The sequence below is a fragment of the Gossypium hirsutum genome, chromosome A08 (genome assembly GCF_007990345.1).
Source record: "Gossypium hirsutum isolate 1008001.06 chromosome A08, Gossypium_hirsutum_v2.1, whole genome shotgun sequence".
In the NCBI taxonomy this organism is placed as follows: Eukaryota; Viridiplantae; Streptophyta; class Magnoliopsida; order Malvales; family Malvaceae; genus Gossypium; species Gossypium hirsutum.
In genome coordinates, this window is record NC_053431.1 from 76,881,418 (window position 1) to 76,897,904 (window position 16,487).

A 16,487-nucleotide genomic window follows, 5' to 3' on the forward strand; every position below is an offset into this window, starting at 1 on the left:
CTATTTGAAACTATAATCGGTAGGGTTTTACCTTTCCCTAAAAGCGCATACTTAAGATGCTCGAGAAGCGGTTTTAATTCCAAATCTGGAGCCTGCACAATAGAAGGTAAAAGTTTAGTGTTTAATGGAGACAAAAATTCATTAACAAATTTATAATCATCAAAAATAAATTCAGATTTATCTTAATAAATCAACTCAAAAGTCTCCTCTATTAATGAGTCAATTATGTTGACACGGTTTACGTTCAAGATTTAGCTTGGATGACTAATAGCAGCGTAAACATTAAATTTCACGATCTCCCCATCAAATTCTATCGTGAGAGTTCCGTTTCAAATGTCGATCTTAGTGCTAGCAGTACTAAGGAAAGGTCTGCCCAACAAGAGGTCCGAAGATCTAGGAGTACTATCCTCCTCCATTTTTATCACATAAAAATTTGCAGGGAAAATAAGTTCGTTAACCTTCACCAAAATGTCCTCGAGGACTCTTTTTGGATACGCAACAAACCTGTCTGCTAACTGAATGATAACACCTGTTTTCATCAAAAAACTCGCGTTAAATGATTCATAAACAGAAAAAAGGCATTACATTTATGGAGGCCCCTAAATCACACATAGTTTTCTTAATTCTTAAATGACCTATTTTGCATGGTATTGCAAAATACCCCTATCTTTGTATTTCGCTGGCAATTTCTGCTGTAACATTGTAGATATATTCTCACCTACACTTACCCTTTCATTACTAGTTAATTTTCGCTGGTTGGTGCAGAGCTCTTTAAGGAACTTAGCATATCGTAAAATTTGCTTGATGGCATCCAATAGTGGTATGTTGATCTTAACATTCCTGAATGTTTCGGGGATCTCATTGTCCTCTTTACCTTTTCGACATTGGTTTAATCGTCCTGGAAATAGAGGTTGAATTTTAGGTAATAGTGGTTTTACTCAGACCTGTTTGTCATTTTTAGGCTTTTTTTGGGCGATTTCTTGGCCAAGATTTCTACCAGGAATTGGTTCCAGTACCTTTCCACTTTGCAATGTCACTGCATTAACGTTTTGTCTCAAGTTCGGTTCTGTTTGTGACAGCAGTTTCCCTTGAGAACTCATTTTCTTAATTAATGTAGTCAATTCTTTTATAAATGCCTCGATTTTCTGTTGAAAATCAAGCATGTTAGCTGCTAATTTATTGACCAAAGTTTCTATAGAATTACCTAAATCTCTTGGCTGTTGTGGAACTCGATTTTGGTATGGCTGGTTATACCTTGGATTGGCCCCATAACTCAAGTTGGGATAGTCTTTCCAACCTGGGTTGTAGGTATTAGCGTAAGAGTCATATCGCCTCTGTGGTGGCCCAAGAAAATTTCCCAAAGCATCCAAATGAGCCATAGTATCATCATACAAACTAGGGCATGCATCAGTTGTATGTTCAGGTGTAGCACATATTCTACATAATCGAGTTGGTTTTCTTTTTCTGTAACAAGAGAATTCACAATATTAGTAAGTCTATCAACTTTATCTTCTAAGGTTGAATTACTTAGCTGGTAAACCCTTCTAAGGGGTTCAGGATTGGCTCGGAATTACTGAGTATTTGCAGCCATCGTGGATATCAAGTCCCTTACTTGTTGGGAAGTCATGTTGGCCAATGATCCTCCACTGGCGGCATCCTTCATATTTATCTCTATGGGCTTTAAACCTTCATAAAAGTATTGGAGTAGAGGTTGTTTCGTAATACCATGTTGTAGGCAACTTGCACATAGCTTCTTAAATTGCTCTTAATAGTCGTAAAGAGACTCTGATTCTTTTTTCCTTATTCCAACTATTTCACTTCTTAACTCAGCTGCACGTGATGCTGAAAAAACCTGTTGAGAAACAAATGAGAAAGATCAACCCAAGTTGTAATAGATCTAGGGGTAGATAAAATAACCATTCCCTAGAAGAATCTACGAGGGAGAAAGGGAAAACACACAATTTGATTTGATCCTCAGTTACCCATTGAGGTTTCATGCTAAGATAAACCATATGAAACTCTTTCAGATGTTTATGGGGATTTTCATTTTGCAACCCACGAAAAGTTGGCAGTAACTGGATTAAACCTGACTTCAGTTCAAAATTAGTATCTATAGTAGGATACACGATGCACAATGACGGTTGTTTTGCTGGAGCTTCGGCCAGTTGCCAAATCGTTTGAGCCATTGGTTGATGTGCTAGATTCAAGTTTCTGTTAACCCTAGCGTTAAGCACTTCTTCTGGTGAATCGACTTCTACTTTTTCACTTTCAAGTGTTTGAGTAAGGTTTTCGTTAACCCTAGACTCAACTTCACCGTCGACTTCGATTTTTGGTGGTGGGTTGCTCTGAGTCCCAACCATTCCTGACTGTTTTTCCATAACTTTGTGTCCTTGTGATTAACTCTTGTAGTCTTCTCTATTTCTAAATCAAATGCAAGAATACTTAGAGCAGATCTAGTCATAAGAAACAAAGAAATAAGATTAGTATGTTACCAGTCCCCAGCAACGATGCCAAATTTTGATGCGGTCATTGAGAGTACCAAAAATATCCTATCCTTATAAAATAATGAAAAAGAATAGTATAAGGGAAGTATGGTCAAATCCTTAGGGACTGGATTTGCACAAGTGCTTGTTCCTCGAAATTCTAGACAGAGTCGTGCCCAAGAAATCCTGCGTAGTTAAAAAAAATAAAAAAAACAAAATTAAAAGTTTTAATTGAATTGAAATTACGAAAATTAAAATTAAAATAGTAGAGATAAATAGAGTTGAGGAAAAAGAGTTCTTGTGGAGAGATTCCAGCCTCTGATTGTCTTGATCTACCTTGGGTTCAATTCTCGGCTTTTAGGTTATCCTTTTCAAATAGAATAAGCCAGTTATAGTGGAAGAGGACGCCTTCGACCACCAGCTCCAAGAATTTAGACTTACGATTTAGAAGATCCTTACTCTAGCCAACAATCACTTTTGTGGGACCATCTTATACTAGATCATCGTTTTTCAATGGTGAATGTCACGCCATTTTGTCTCTTGAGCTCGCCAACCTCTGACGCAGTAAGCTAACGAACCGACTGTGCAACCTTCCCAAAATATACAAAGCGGTCATTCCTTGCACACATTGAAAAGATCATTTTTTAAGGGACATGGACGGAAGCGTCAACCCTGTAATGCGGAGAAACGATATATACTCGTTGAGAAGGCTAAGTATAGATTCTAAGCCTCATGAATGCTTTTTGGGGAACTTTGACAACCTTCGGCTAGATAGATTTAGTGGCTCATGCTTTTTGGGGAAAAATAAATAAACATAATGAAAACAAAATTTTTGTTGGAAAAAATATGGAAAGAATAAAAGGCTAAACTTTTTGGGAAAGGGAATGTTTACAGAAAAGATGAATGGAATTTGTGTCACTCCATCCCCTATTTATAGTACTAGGAAACCTAGTCTATTCCTAATTAAATTCTAGAAAATAAATACAAATAAATAAAGATAATTAAAGATAAATAAAGATAAAAGCTAAAATTAAATCTAAATAATAATCCTTAATAATTATCCTAATATAATTGAAATTTAAATAGAGTCTTGTGCTATAAAATCTCTTCTTTGCACTTTTGCCAGAAATCTTCCACAATTTGTATTTTCGGCATCACCTCTTGCATGCTGACCCATTTTATCTTTAATTATTTTATCTATAAAAAAACTTTCAAACTTATTAAATATGATGAATGTTTAATATTTCCTATTTTTTTTACTTTGTTATTAATTAATATAATATTCTTAGAAAATTCATAAATATATATAAGAATAATTAATGACTGTAAAAAATGTGTTCTCATATTAATAAAAGTTCATAAGTATTAGAAAACACTCTAAAAAATCATTAAAAGTGACTTTTTAGAATTATAATTATAATTATTATGTTTTACAATAAGTTGTGTGAATTTAAAAAAAAATTCATGACCGCAATATCCATAGTAACCACAATAGCATCCGTTATGTCCACAACCGTGATAAACGCAACGCGATCGAAAACGTGGCCACAACCACAATTTAAATCCCTGGACGAGGTGATTTCGCCAATGGGTATGACGCACCAGCGTGCACTGTAGAAAACGGATCATTCTAGTACAAGATTTTGGTTTTAGGTTTTTTTTGTAATTAATTATTTTGTTTGGGTGAATTTTGAAAAAAAAAACCTAACTACCTCAACTTTTCTTATATCGATTTGTTTTTGTGGAAAAAGAAATTTACGTTGAATCATGGATCTCTTTCATTTAATCTAGCGATTTTCATTGAAATTTGAGACTTGTATTTTGATAAGAAAGTTATTTCCACACGCTGATATCTGTAAATAACAAGCGTCGTACTTATAACAAGTCCTACTTTGGAAGAAGAGGATTTTCTTTTATGCTAGAAATGACATTTATCTTAGAATCCAGTCCTTCAACTATGTTTCTCAACTGAAAAATTCCATTAAACATGCCAGTCTTCTCAATATGGGCTTAATATTTTGCACAAACCAACCATATTTGCAAAAGACTAACTCAAACCCATTTTAGGACCACTCATACTATTTTTAATTTTTTAAATATTTATATTATATTATTTTAATATTTAATATTTAATATTTAATAATTTTATGTATTTTTTATTTATTGAAATTTTTTATATATTCATCTTAACAATATTTTAATGTTAAATTAGAGTAGTATTATATATTTAGTATAGATTTGTTTTTTTAATATGTTCTAAATTACATAATATAAAGTATTATAAATTTAAAATAGACTGGACTCGAGCATTGAATGTTTAAGTTCGAGCTCGGTCCATATTTTAAACAGACATTTTTTTTCACCTAAACCTATTTTTTGGGCCTAATATTTTTACCCAAACCCTCCCAAATTTTTGGGTGAATTTTTAGGCCTAGGCAAATAACCCGACTCATGAATAAGTCTAAGTAAAACAAAGCAAAACCCACCAAAATAAACATAGAAAAGAAATATATGCTTGGAAAAGTTCTTTGCAAGAGTAGAGCAATGAAGTGAAAACTTTGAAATTTTTACTCTTAAGAAAATATATTGAGAAAGAAAATTTAAGTAAAATTGAAAGTTTGTTTCAAAAGAAAATTTCTTTTTGAATCTTTTAGTAATACATAAAGTTTTCGATGTTGAAAACTGGAAAAATTTTGAGTTCTTCGGCATTAGTTAACAAGAAGAAAGTAAAGAGTCCAAATAAATTTTAGTTAAACCTCATTTTATTATAAAAAATAATTATTATAGTTTTATTCAATGTTTTGTAAGTTAAGCTCATTTAAAATATCTTGACTTTGAGACAAGGTTTTAATTCTCAATATAAGTAATTTAAGAATATATTAATAAAAAGAAAAGGTTGCAAATGAAAGGCTGAAAGAATATTAAAAAATATTTGTTTGGTGTACAGAAATATAAATGGAAGCAGAAAGTAACATCAGATTAACAAAAGGTAAAAAAGAAATTTGCAAGTTAATTAAGGTGTATTAAATGAGAATTTTGTTTAAAACGTTATTTATGTTTACAATGAAATCTAATATTTCTAGAAAGAAACAATCTATCGAAATATAATCTTTTAAATGGATTCAACAAACCAAGCCCTTTTTTTATAATAACCTTTCAACTTTCTACTCATGCTTGTAAGTTAAACCTATTTAAAATTCACTTTTAAATTGAGACAATATTTTAATTCTCAATACAAGTAATTTAAAAATATATTACTGCTATTAAAAAATATTTTTTTTTAAAATGTATTTATACAAATACGACTTTTTAAATAAAGAGTAGTTGTTACAGTCCTATTTCAAGGTTGACAGTGCCTTAATTACAGATAAAAATATATTTTAAATTTATTTATTTTTCTAAACCTTTGCACATCAATCAATTAAACTAACATTTTTATTTATCAACTTTTTAATAATCAAAGTTTTCCTTATAACAATCACTTTTTTTAATAATTAAATTGGTTCTTTATCAATTTTATCATGGAGGAAGGGATGTTGTCGAAGAAGATAAAGAAAAAAAATTAGAGGAGCTTTATTATGGAATTTTAGTAATGGTGATGATTTTTCTTTTTCTTTGTCTTCATGCTTCTTCACTCAACGATGAAGGTACCCGTTTTTTTGCTGCACCAAATTTAGGTATTCATTTTAGAGTAGGCTTACTCATGGGCCGGGCTACTCAAAAAATGAGAAGGTTTGGGTAAAAATATAGGTACAAAAAATGAGTTTGAGAAAAAAAACCCTTTTAGAAAACGGGTCGGGCCTCTGGTAGGACATTTTTTGCCTGGGTCTAGCTTGAATATGCAAAAAAATTACTTTTTTTACTATTTTGTTGCTATTTTTTTACTGTTTTGTTGCTATGTTCTTGTTATTGTTTTACTATTATATTTCAACTATTTTGTTATTATTGTATAACTCTTGTTTTATTATTAATTTTGTTACTATTTTAGAGGCACTTATTTTATTATTTAAGTATATATATTTTTTCAATTTATTTTCAATTTGTTAAAAAACATTTATTTTATTATTTTTAGTATTTTTGATGTATTATCATTTTATTTAAAAATTATATAAAAAGAATAATATAAAAAGTTAATACAGGCAAGCTGTGCCTAGGTTTTAGCATTTTTATTCTATCTGAGCTTAGGCAAATTTTTAAGCCTATTTTTTTGACCAATTAAATGGGCCTAAAATTTTGGTTAGACCCGACCCGAAACTGACCCGACCCATGAGTACCTCTATTTTAAAGAATAGATAACAAAAATTATATGATAGATTGGTGACACAATTTTTTAAAAATTTTTCTGGTGTCGTCATAGAGGCCAGTGACACCCATAAAATATTATAAAAAAATTGGTAACACCCATTAATTTTTTTCCTCTCAAAATACTCATATTTTTTATGGGCATGTAGAAAAAAATACATATTGATTCCACCGGGCACAGTGGCGATACCAAAAAATTATTATTATTTTTATAAATGATTATTTACTAATGATGAGGGGTGCCACCAATGAGTATGACGGCATCGGCGTGTTCTGTAAAAAACAGATCATTCTAGTACAAGATTTTGGTCCTAAATTATTTTCATAATTAATTATTTTGTTTGAGTCAATTTTGAAAAAATAAATCTAACTAATCTTATATGGATTTCTTTTTGTGGAAAAAGAAATTTAGTGTTGAATCATGAATATTTTTCATTTAATCTAGCGATTTCCATTGAAATTTGAGACTTGTATTTTGACAGGAAAGTTATTTCCCCAGATTGATATCTGTAAATTGCAAGCATCCTGTTTGTTACAAGTCCTACTTTAGAAGAAGAGAATTTTCTTTCACGCTAGCCAGTTCTTGTTTCTGAACTGAAAAATTCCATTCAAGTTACCAGTCTTCTCCAAATAAAAAATAATAAAGTGATATATATTGGGCATATCTCTAGCGTTGATGTATGACTTCATCAAAATTTCTTCTTATTATGCAGGCTTCGAATCAACTTTGATGAGCTATGAGTTAAAACTGCTGAAATTTTTTAACATCTCTGTTGAAATATAAATATTAATTGGTCTATCAGTTATTAATGATGTATCGTCTGCAATGCAGCCTGCCATGAGGCATGCCTATGCACAGAATGCTGACAATGTTTTTACTCCAGTTTAGTGAGAAGCTACTGGACTTGAAGAAAATTGAGCATCTTAGTCTACTTTTTCAAACAGAGCACATGTCTGTAATGGCCATATTATTTGACTTCTTGGAGTCTTGCCCCAGGATATAACGGACTATGAGGATGTTAGATATTGCAGCATAGGAGCTGTCTGCTCGGAATGCTGGTCTCTAGTGACAGTTGCAAAGAAAGTGATTGATACTGCTCTCTCAAGTAAAATAGTCTAGTTTTAGTTTGTCAATCATGCTATAATCATATTCTCCGGGTATATATAATGGTCAACCTGGTGTATTCTGCTGGGTTTGTAATAAAAAGGCTAGAAGGTAGTGCAGGAAAAAGTTGAGATCACCACATGCAAATGGAAAAAAGTCTTCGTCACATGCAAATGCTAGAAGATTGTTTGGATCTTGAGGGAGGGGAAAGCAAAGGGAAAGTTAACGAAGCTCTCAAGAAATTGGACTTACATAACCATGTTCTAATCTTCTCTTTCCTTCTCTGACCCCTTTGACATGCACAGATTCATATTTCATTCAAAAGAATTTGAGAGTTGAGAATGGTTCACAAACTTACATGATGGGTCAATTTTGTGTTAGGACGTTGTGCTGTAATGTCATCGTTCTTTTCACATGAAATGAACTTGGCCTACTGCCACCTGCAATTGGTATTTTTCAGATCCTCATTGTTACAACCACTGCCTGAAATCTTGCACAAGTACAAGAATGCCCTCGGTAATGTTTTCTTAATGATATCATTGAAGGATGTGGTCGTTTTTTAATTTATGACGTAGATTACAGGCTGTTGGTTTGGTTCCTAATATTTCCTGTTGTCCTTGACCTTCATATGAAGTTATACTTTTATGAGCTATTGCAACTTAACTCCCCTGTAATTATGAACTAATATTCCTCTGCTTGTTTTGCTTTTATGTTAAGTTCTCCTCAACTTATCTCTTCAATTCATTTATTGGTCAGAGGCCCCCTTCAGATCGAACTGCAGAAATGGTTTAATAAAGAGGTTGCTGAAAACTGAATACATCATTAAAGATAAACCTAAACCTTGATTACCTAATCACCAAAGCAAACCCATAAACAGCCATCGCTAAGCCTGGTTCAACCTTGTTCTGTACCATGTATAGGCATCTTTCAATATTTTTGTACATGTACATGAAGATTGAAGTTGATTAAGAAGAAGGACCACCATCTTTCTCAGAATCGAAGGTAAAGGCATGGCCGTGGCTCTAGTGTTTTCAGGATAAGGGAGTGATCTTATTCGCAACCTTTGCTCAACTTCACCTGCTTGGTTTAAAACCCTATCATGTCCTTTGATAGTGAAATGGTGCTTGTGGAAAAATAGACATGATAAGAAGTGAGGGAATTTTTCATTCACATTCTCAAGGTCCCACATATTTGTAATAATCATGCATCACCTTGAAAATATATTACTCCGGAATTTTTATTTATTTATAAGCGTTTCAACTCCCATTCAAGAAAGAAAACATTCTTGTTCCTAAAATCGAAGACACTGAACAACAGGACATCACTACAAGGTAGTAAGAATCCCAACAAAATTACCATTTACACTATTTAAAAGTCTCTCGGTTTTTAACAGCTAAGTGCTGAAAATTCTCGCTTTTTTGGTGAAAAAATAAATAGAGAAAGTGGAAATCCTAATTGGCAAGAATATCCCATATCAATTCAGCATCAAAAGATGGCATTCTAGCAAGCAAACAGTCCTCGAATTGGGGTTCCTCTGCCATCATCATTGGATAATCGTTAGAAACAGAGGAGGGCGAGTTCTCACATCTCCAAAATCCACCATCAGACACACTGTCACTGAAAGCCACAGGCGATAACGATGATGACGATGAACAGGATTCCGTCACCTTAACTGTTTTGTCAGCTTCTGCGGGACGATCCTTCTTGGCTTTCTTTTTAGCCCTCTCTCTTTTCACCTTTTGACAAATGGCTTGAATCTTAGCATCCACCGAGTTCTTCAGAGCACTCAAACGAGCACCATCTCCAAAGCCCAACTTGCTGGGATCCTTGATGTTTTGGAAATTCAACCTTGCATATTCCCCTCTAAGCTTATACGCCGCACGATCATACGCATAAGCAGCGGCTTCGGCTGTTTCGTATGTGCCTAACCAGATTCGCATTCTGTTCTGTGGGAGTCTGATTTCGGCCACCCATTTACCCCAGTGTCTCTGCCTCACCCCCCTGTATTGCTTCTTCTTTTCAGGACTCAAATAGAAGTTGCTCGTCGATGCGGGGTTTGGATAGGTCGGAATCCGGTTCATTAGCGAGTTGCCCGAAAACGAAGCGTTTCCGTTGTTCTCTTGGCTGAACTTTTGAAGGAGCTCTCTCTGGCGGAGATAGACTGAAGAGCCTATTGGCTCGTAAATACAGTTGGTGGTGATGGCGGTTGATGTTGTCGTCGTTGACGGTGCGCAATGAGAGAAGATTGAATCTAAGGTATTTGACCCTCCTGACAATATCAACTGTGACAGTGAAGATCCAATATTAACAATATTATTGAATCCAAGAGGATGATTGATTTCTTGCATTTTTTTTATTCTTGATTTGAATCAAAACAGAGGAAACAAGGAGTATAAGAGTAAAATTGAAGAAAAACAGGGGCGCTAAAAAAACTGACCCTTTTTCCTTGTATAAACAAAAGAAAAGAAAGTGAAATTCTAGATAACAAAAGAAAAAGAAAGTAGGGTAATTTGGTTAAGGAAATGAAGAAATCTTGGGTTGAACAAGAATTTTGGTTGGGAGGAAGAAGAAACCCAGATGGTATATGGTGAGAGCCAAGGGTGAGGTTGGTGGTATTTATAGCTGTGGTGGACAGTAAAGCTAAAGCTTAGGATTTTACTTTTAGATATAGAGCAAGTTTGAATTCCGGTCTAACGAAACTTTGAATGGAACTTTAAATGGGTTGCGATGTGTTTAGGCTATAATATTATTTTAATATCTAATTTTATTGTAATAGTTGTTTTTACATTAATCGTATTACTTATTTAAAGGAATCTTAAGTTAATTGGGAGGGCATTGCCATGCCTTCCTTTCTCCCTTCTTCTTATGCAACTCGAGTTATTATTATTATTTTTGTTTGCCACCAAATTTATTATACTAAAATTTCATGGATGTGTTTTTGCATGAGGTGCAAATATTGTTATAAAATCCGCCCATTCTTTTGAGCAAGAAGAAATAGGAGGAGTGTCCATGAAAGGGCAAAAAGAAGAGGTCCCCCGCACAAAACTGCTAAAAAGCTACTTTTTGTATTTATTGCAAGAGGCAGAGCCAGCTTTGGGTTGTCAAAAGTTAAAACTCCTCTGCGCCACGCGTCTTATGTTATGCCCAGTTGTCCACCACGCTACGCTTTTCATTTTTTTGGTTTCAAACTCTGCACAAAATTCCAAAATCCCATTCAAGTCTGAAACCTTCTCTCTTACTGCTTTTTACTTTCAATGTTCAAAATTCCATTATTATTTTTGTTTCTCTTGATACTATAACATGTTCAAAGATTTAAATATATGTTAAAAAGTCTTTCAACATAATACAATTGGGGTTAAATAGGAAACATCCAAATAACTGAGAACCTAAATTTGTGGAGAGAAGAGATGTTGATATCTCATTTCCAGACCAACAATGTTTGGCAGCACATGGTGAGTTACGTTACCCTTTGGAAAGTATTATTATGAGTAATTGATCCTTACCTTGACATAAAAAGCAAACACAAATTTACTAGAACTAGAATGCCGCCTGGACTTGATGATTTCATTCGCAAATCCAATGCTTATAGCTTTGTAGAAATTAAATTGCGGGTCATGCTGTAACTTTTGCTGGATTGCACTTTGTATTTATCTAAATAACCCAAAGAAGAAACCGAGGGAGAGCGAAAGAAAAAGAAAGTTGATATATAAAAACGAGGATTGATTGAATGAGGTTAAAAGACTTTTTCTACATGAAATCATAGAGGTTGTCATCATTATCAATGTGGGATCCAAGCTTGGTATGGAGCATTAAAGACGTAAAGGTAGAGTTTGAAAAGCCAATATCTATAAGTTTCTTCTTTTCTTTTCTAGTTTGTATTTTCGGGGATGACAAAGCTCGTGAAAGATACCCCATCTGCTGGACTGACCTCAAACGGGAAATAAAGGGTATTGCTGTATTTTGCATGTGAAAGAAACCTAACCATGCCTCACAAGTCAATCCTCAATTCATGTTACGTTGTCTCCAACTTCTCTCTCTCTTATTTCTTTCTAATTTTATCTCATAAAATGGATAACATCTAATGTGAGATTTTATTATAGTGTGATCATGTTAAATCCTTTTTAAATTAATTGTTGCATCAAAAATTAAGAAATTATGCTAATGGCTTAGAACATGTTAAATCAGTTACTTTTCTTTGAAAATTATTTTATATTCTTATTTCAACTGTTAATTTAAAAAGATCTCATATAATTCTATTGTAATGGAATTTTTAAATTAATGCTTTATGTGATATAATTTATGACCCTTTTTATATTATATAAGTTATAATACGGAGCCAGATCAAAAAAAAAAAGTTATAATACGGAGATAGAAAAATATCTTTTAAATGTTGAAATTAAAATAATTTTTTTGTTAAATTAAATTTAAAAATAACTATATGAATGAGTTTGTTTGTTCATGTTTCTAGTGTTAGGAGTAATAATGATTTCCTTTTCTTTTCAATAGATTCATACATAAAGACTCGGTAGCCAAGTCTATGGGTAGCTAGAAGAAATTAATTTCCTCTTACTCTTTTTTTTATCCAAGTTAGAATCTTAATGTGGCAAAACGAAGTTGTTGAAATAAGTTCATACTCATTCTTTTGACTTAGTCACCTAAGATAAAATTCTTGACGAAAGGATGAAATTCAGTTGCAGAGGCCTTCACTTAAAAGAAAAAGAAATCATTTTGAGTGTGGGACACTTGAAAAAGTTGAGATTTGGCAGTATGGTTGGCAGCTAGACAAGTCAGTGTGCAGGGCGAGGGCGACGCCGACCAAGCCAGTGGTCTAGCCTCAACTTTTATGCTTGCTTGTCTACTGACACGTGCCTAAAGAGTGTGATTAGCAAATTCTCGTGATTTCATATCATTACTGGTAAAGATTTTCTCGGGCGCACCATTGGCCAACTGCGGCTGCATACGACGCTGCTTTCTTTAGCCAAAGAAGTACAGTACGTCATGTCACCAACAAATTGATGTCACGATGACAAAAGCTTCACAATTTTTTTAGAAACATATTATTGTCCAGTTGAAACTTATAGCATTTTATTTTTGTAGATAAATGAATGTGTTTTTTTTTTCTGGTAAATTAATTTGATATGTCTTTGTTAATATTGCGTTAAATGGTATTGTAAAAATGTAATGAATGAGGATAAATTTTGAATTAAAAATAAGTTTTTTTGTTAGTACTCTTAAAAAATAAAAATAAAATTATTCTTAAAAATTTAAAAATAAAATTTTAAATTCTTTTAGGGAAAAAGAAGTTTTAAATCATATAAAACAATATCTTTGATTTATTAAAAAAGAATATACAAAATTATTTTTACCACCATGCCAAACTGTTATACAAGTTGTATAATTGTAAAAAATATAAATGTACAGAAATTGATTATATTTTTAACGGTATAAATAAATATTATTTTTATTAAAAAAATTAGTTTATTTTTTAGAGATTAATTTATCTATTTTTTGAGTAAAGAGAGTAAAATGAAATCTAACTCTTAATACAAAAGCCGCTATAGTACTTTTACCTATACATAACACACTTAAATACTCTTTTGAAAATTTTTACTACTCTTTTAATTTTTTTTATGAAATAAGAAAACCTTAGTACATTACATAAATTGCGATTGAGTGAACGTAGCACTCATATGCTTGTCCCTATCAATAAGAATACGAGTCCTCTCTGGAGGAACATCAAAAACTTGCATGTTAGATTTTTCAATCAAAGCTAGCTTAGCTAGGCAATTCGCAACTTTATTTTGTTCCTTCAAGATATATCGTATAGTCTACTGATTTTCCTGAGATAAAAAATTATGAATGTTTCTAATTAGAGAAGAATTAGAATTTGTAGAAGAACTCCTAATAGTGGCTTTGACTATTTCAAAGCAATTAGTGAAGATAATAAATTGGTCATATCCTCTTTTTTGAACAAGTTTGAGCCCATCAAGAATGCCCCAAAGTTCCGCATCGAAAACTGAACATTTACCGAGAAATCTATGAAAGCCAGTGATCCAATTTCCTACTTTATCACGAACCATGCCTCCAGCTGCAGCCAGTCTAGAATCCCAATGTACTGCTCCATCAGTGTTGAGATAAACTCGTTCCTTAGATATGCGTGCTTCAGAAAAGTGGTCGATATAGGTAGAAGGAACTACTTGAGGTGAGGAGAATAGTTAAACTGCCCAGCTAAGAGATCCTTGGACGATTTCTTTTGAGCTTCAAGGTTTGCCTTGAAAAATGTATAGATTACGATTCTTCCAGATACGCCAACTAAGTAAACCAAAAAGATAAGCCCAACTAACTCCCCCTCGTGAATCAACCTATTAACCTGCAAATTTAAAAGGATCCAATCCTGAGAAAGAATAGAGAAAGCGTTAGAAAGATACTTACCTGGATTAACCTAGGGCCAAACATCTTTAACAGCAGGGCAATCACAAAGAATATGTAAAACATCCTCTGAATAATGTCCACAAATAAAATAAGAGGAATCATCCGAAAGTCCCCTCCTAACTCTTTCAACATTACTCAGTAATTTTCCTTGTAAGACTGTCCAAAGAAAGACACGAACCTGTTGAGGGCTAGGACACTTTCATACAATCTTCTATTTCTCGTCTATCCGATTCCAATCTCCCTCTTTAAGCAACTTATAAGCAGATTTAACAGTAAATGTGCCAGATGTAGTGTGGCTCAAGGAAATTCTATCAGGGCCTTTAGAATGATGAGCAGGAGGGATACCCTTAATAGCCTAAATCACATCTTCCGATAGCCAAACCTGAAAAAGGTCAAGGTTCCACGAACCATCCTCTGAAAACATCTCGTGCAGAAGACAATCAAGATTCAGATTGATATTAAGTGAAACATATTGAAAAAGAGGTTCGATATAGGGAATCCAATTATTCTTCCAGCACCGAATTTTATGGCCGTCTCCAATGGACTAATGCAAGTTCTCTCGAAATAAATTCTAAATTTTGGAGAGAGATTTCCAAAGAAAAGATCACCTATTCCTATATATGCAATCTAGTATCTCGTCCTTCATTTGGTATTTCGACCTAATCACATGAACCCAAAATGCTTCCTTATCTGACATTAATTTGAATCCCAGCTTCATTAAGAAAGAAATATTCTGATGGCGAAGTTTCCTCAGCCCTAAGCCTCCACACAATTTTGGTTGACAAATGGAATCCCAACCAACCAAAGACATATTTTTTTTCCTTTCAGAAGACCCTCAAATAAACTGTTTAACCAGACTTTCAATCTCGTCCCGAATTTTCCTAGGTATCATCATAGACTGCATGAAGTAACTAGGTATAGATAAGAGAACTGATTATGCCAAAGTAACACGTCCAGTTAATGAGAGCCTTTTGGCTTTCCAACTGTGAAGCTTACCCCGCACTTTCTCCACCACGAATTGAAGAGTACTACTAGTAACCTTTTGGTTAAAAAGAAGAAGAAAATGGCCAAGATTATGGACATGCTGAAAAGCAAACATAGTACTAATCATACTCATCATGATTTCATCCACTCCTCTAGAAAAAAAATGTTGGTCTTCCTTGCATTAATTTTATGCCCGAAAATGTACAAAAATCATCCAGAATGGGTTTTAAAACTCCACCGTGCCTTAAATCAGCTTTACTAAATATAATTAAATCATTTGCAAAAAATAAATGTGAGATAGCAGGCCCATTCCTAGAAAGTCGGATATGACTCCATTTACCTTCTAAAATAGCAGACTGAATTAAATGACCAAGCCACTCCATGTAAAGCACAAAGAGGTATGGGAAAAGAGGACACCCTTGTCGGATTCCTCTAATAGGTATGGATTTAGATAACAGTACTTCATTCCACATAACCTGCATAGTAGAATTAGAGGTAGATGACATAATAACATTAATAAGATAATTAGGATACCTACAGCTCAAAGAGAAACTTCAATAAACTCCCAACTAACTCTGTCATAAGCCTTCTCCAAGTCAATTTTAATTGTCGTCCATCTCCGTTTCTTCTGACTCTACATGGTATGAATCACTTCTTGAGCTAAGATAATATTTTTGTTAATGCACCTTCCTGCAATAGAACCAGCTTCCTCCTATGCAATAATTTTAGAAAAGATATGTTTAAACCGATTCGCAATAACCTTCATCGTCAACTTGTAAAGGACCGAACATAAGTTAATAGGCCTGAATTGACCAAAAGTGTTCGGATTCTTAACCTTTAGAATAAGAAATAAAAAAATATTATTCAAATCAGGATCAATAGAATTTCCATCAAAGACCTTCCGAACCTAGTCACAAATCGCCCCCCCTATATTGTCCCATTGTTTCTGGAAGAAAAGAACATGACAACCATCACTACCTAGGGCTTTCAGAGGTTCCATATCAAACATAGCCTTCTAAATCTCCTTATTTGACACCGGCCTTTCCAAAAAGCTAATATCAACTGGATCAAGCTAGGGAAAACCACTATGAGGCGGGCTTCCCAGAGGTGCAAGAATTTTTATATACAGTCTTTGAAAGAATTCATTTGTCTCATATTCGATATCCTTAGGATCATAAATC

The 16,487-nt window shown here is 33.5% G+C and overlaps 2 protein-coding genes across 2 annotated transcripts; both read right to left on the minus strand.

The window, feature by feature from the left end:
• Positions 1-329: 329 nt before the first annotated feature.
• Positions 330-1,379, minus strand: LOC121205028 (uncharacterized). The gene is made up of 4 exons (XM_041075958.1): positions 1,205-1,379; positions 998-1,087; positions 662-898; positions 330-529 (listed from the first exon to the last, which is right to left on the minus strand). The coding sequence occupies exons 1-4, from the start codon at positions 1,377-1,379 to the stop codon at positions 330-332; spliced, it is 702 nt and encodes a 233-aa protein (XP_040931892.1).
• A 7,723-nt stretch (positions 1,380-9,102) lies between these two features.
• On the minus strand, positions 9,103-10,751 carry LOC107893693 (ethylene-responsive transcription factor ERF061). The gene has a single exon (XM_016818750.2). The coding sequence runs from the start codon at positions 10,236-10,238 to the stop codon at positions 9,342-9,344; it is 897 nt and encodes a 298-aa protein (XP_016674239.1). The 5' UTR covers positions 10,239-10,751; the 3' UTR covers positions 9,103-9,341.
• Positions 10,752-16,487: the final 5,736 nt, after the last annotated feature.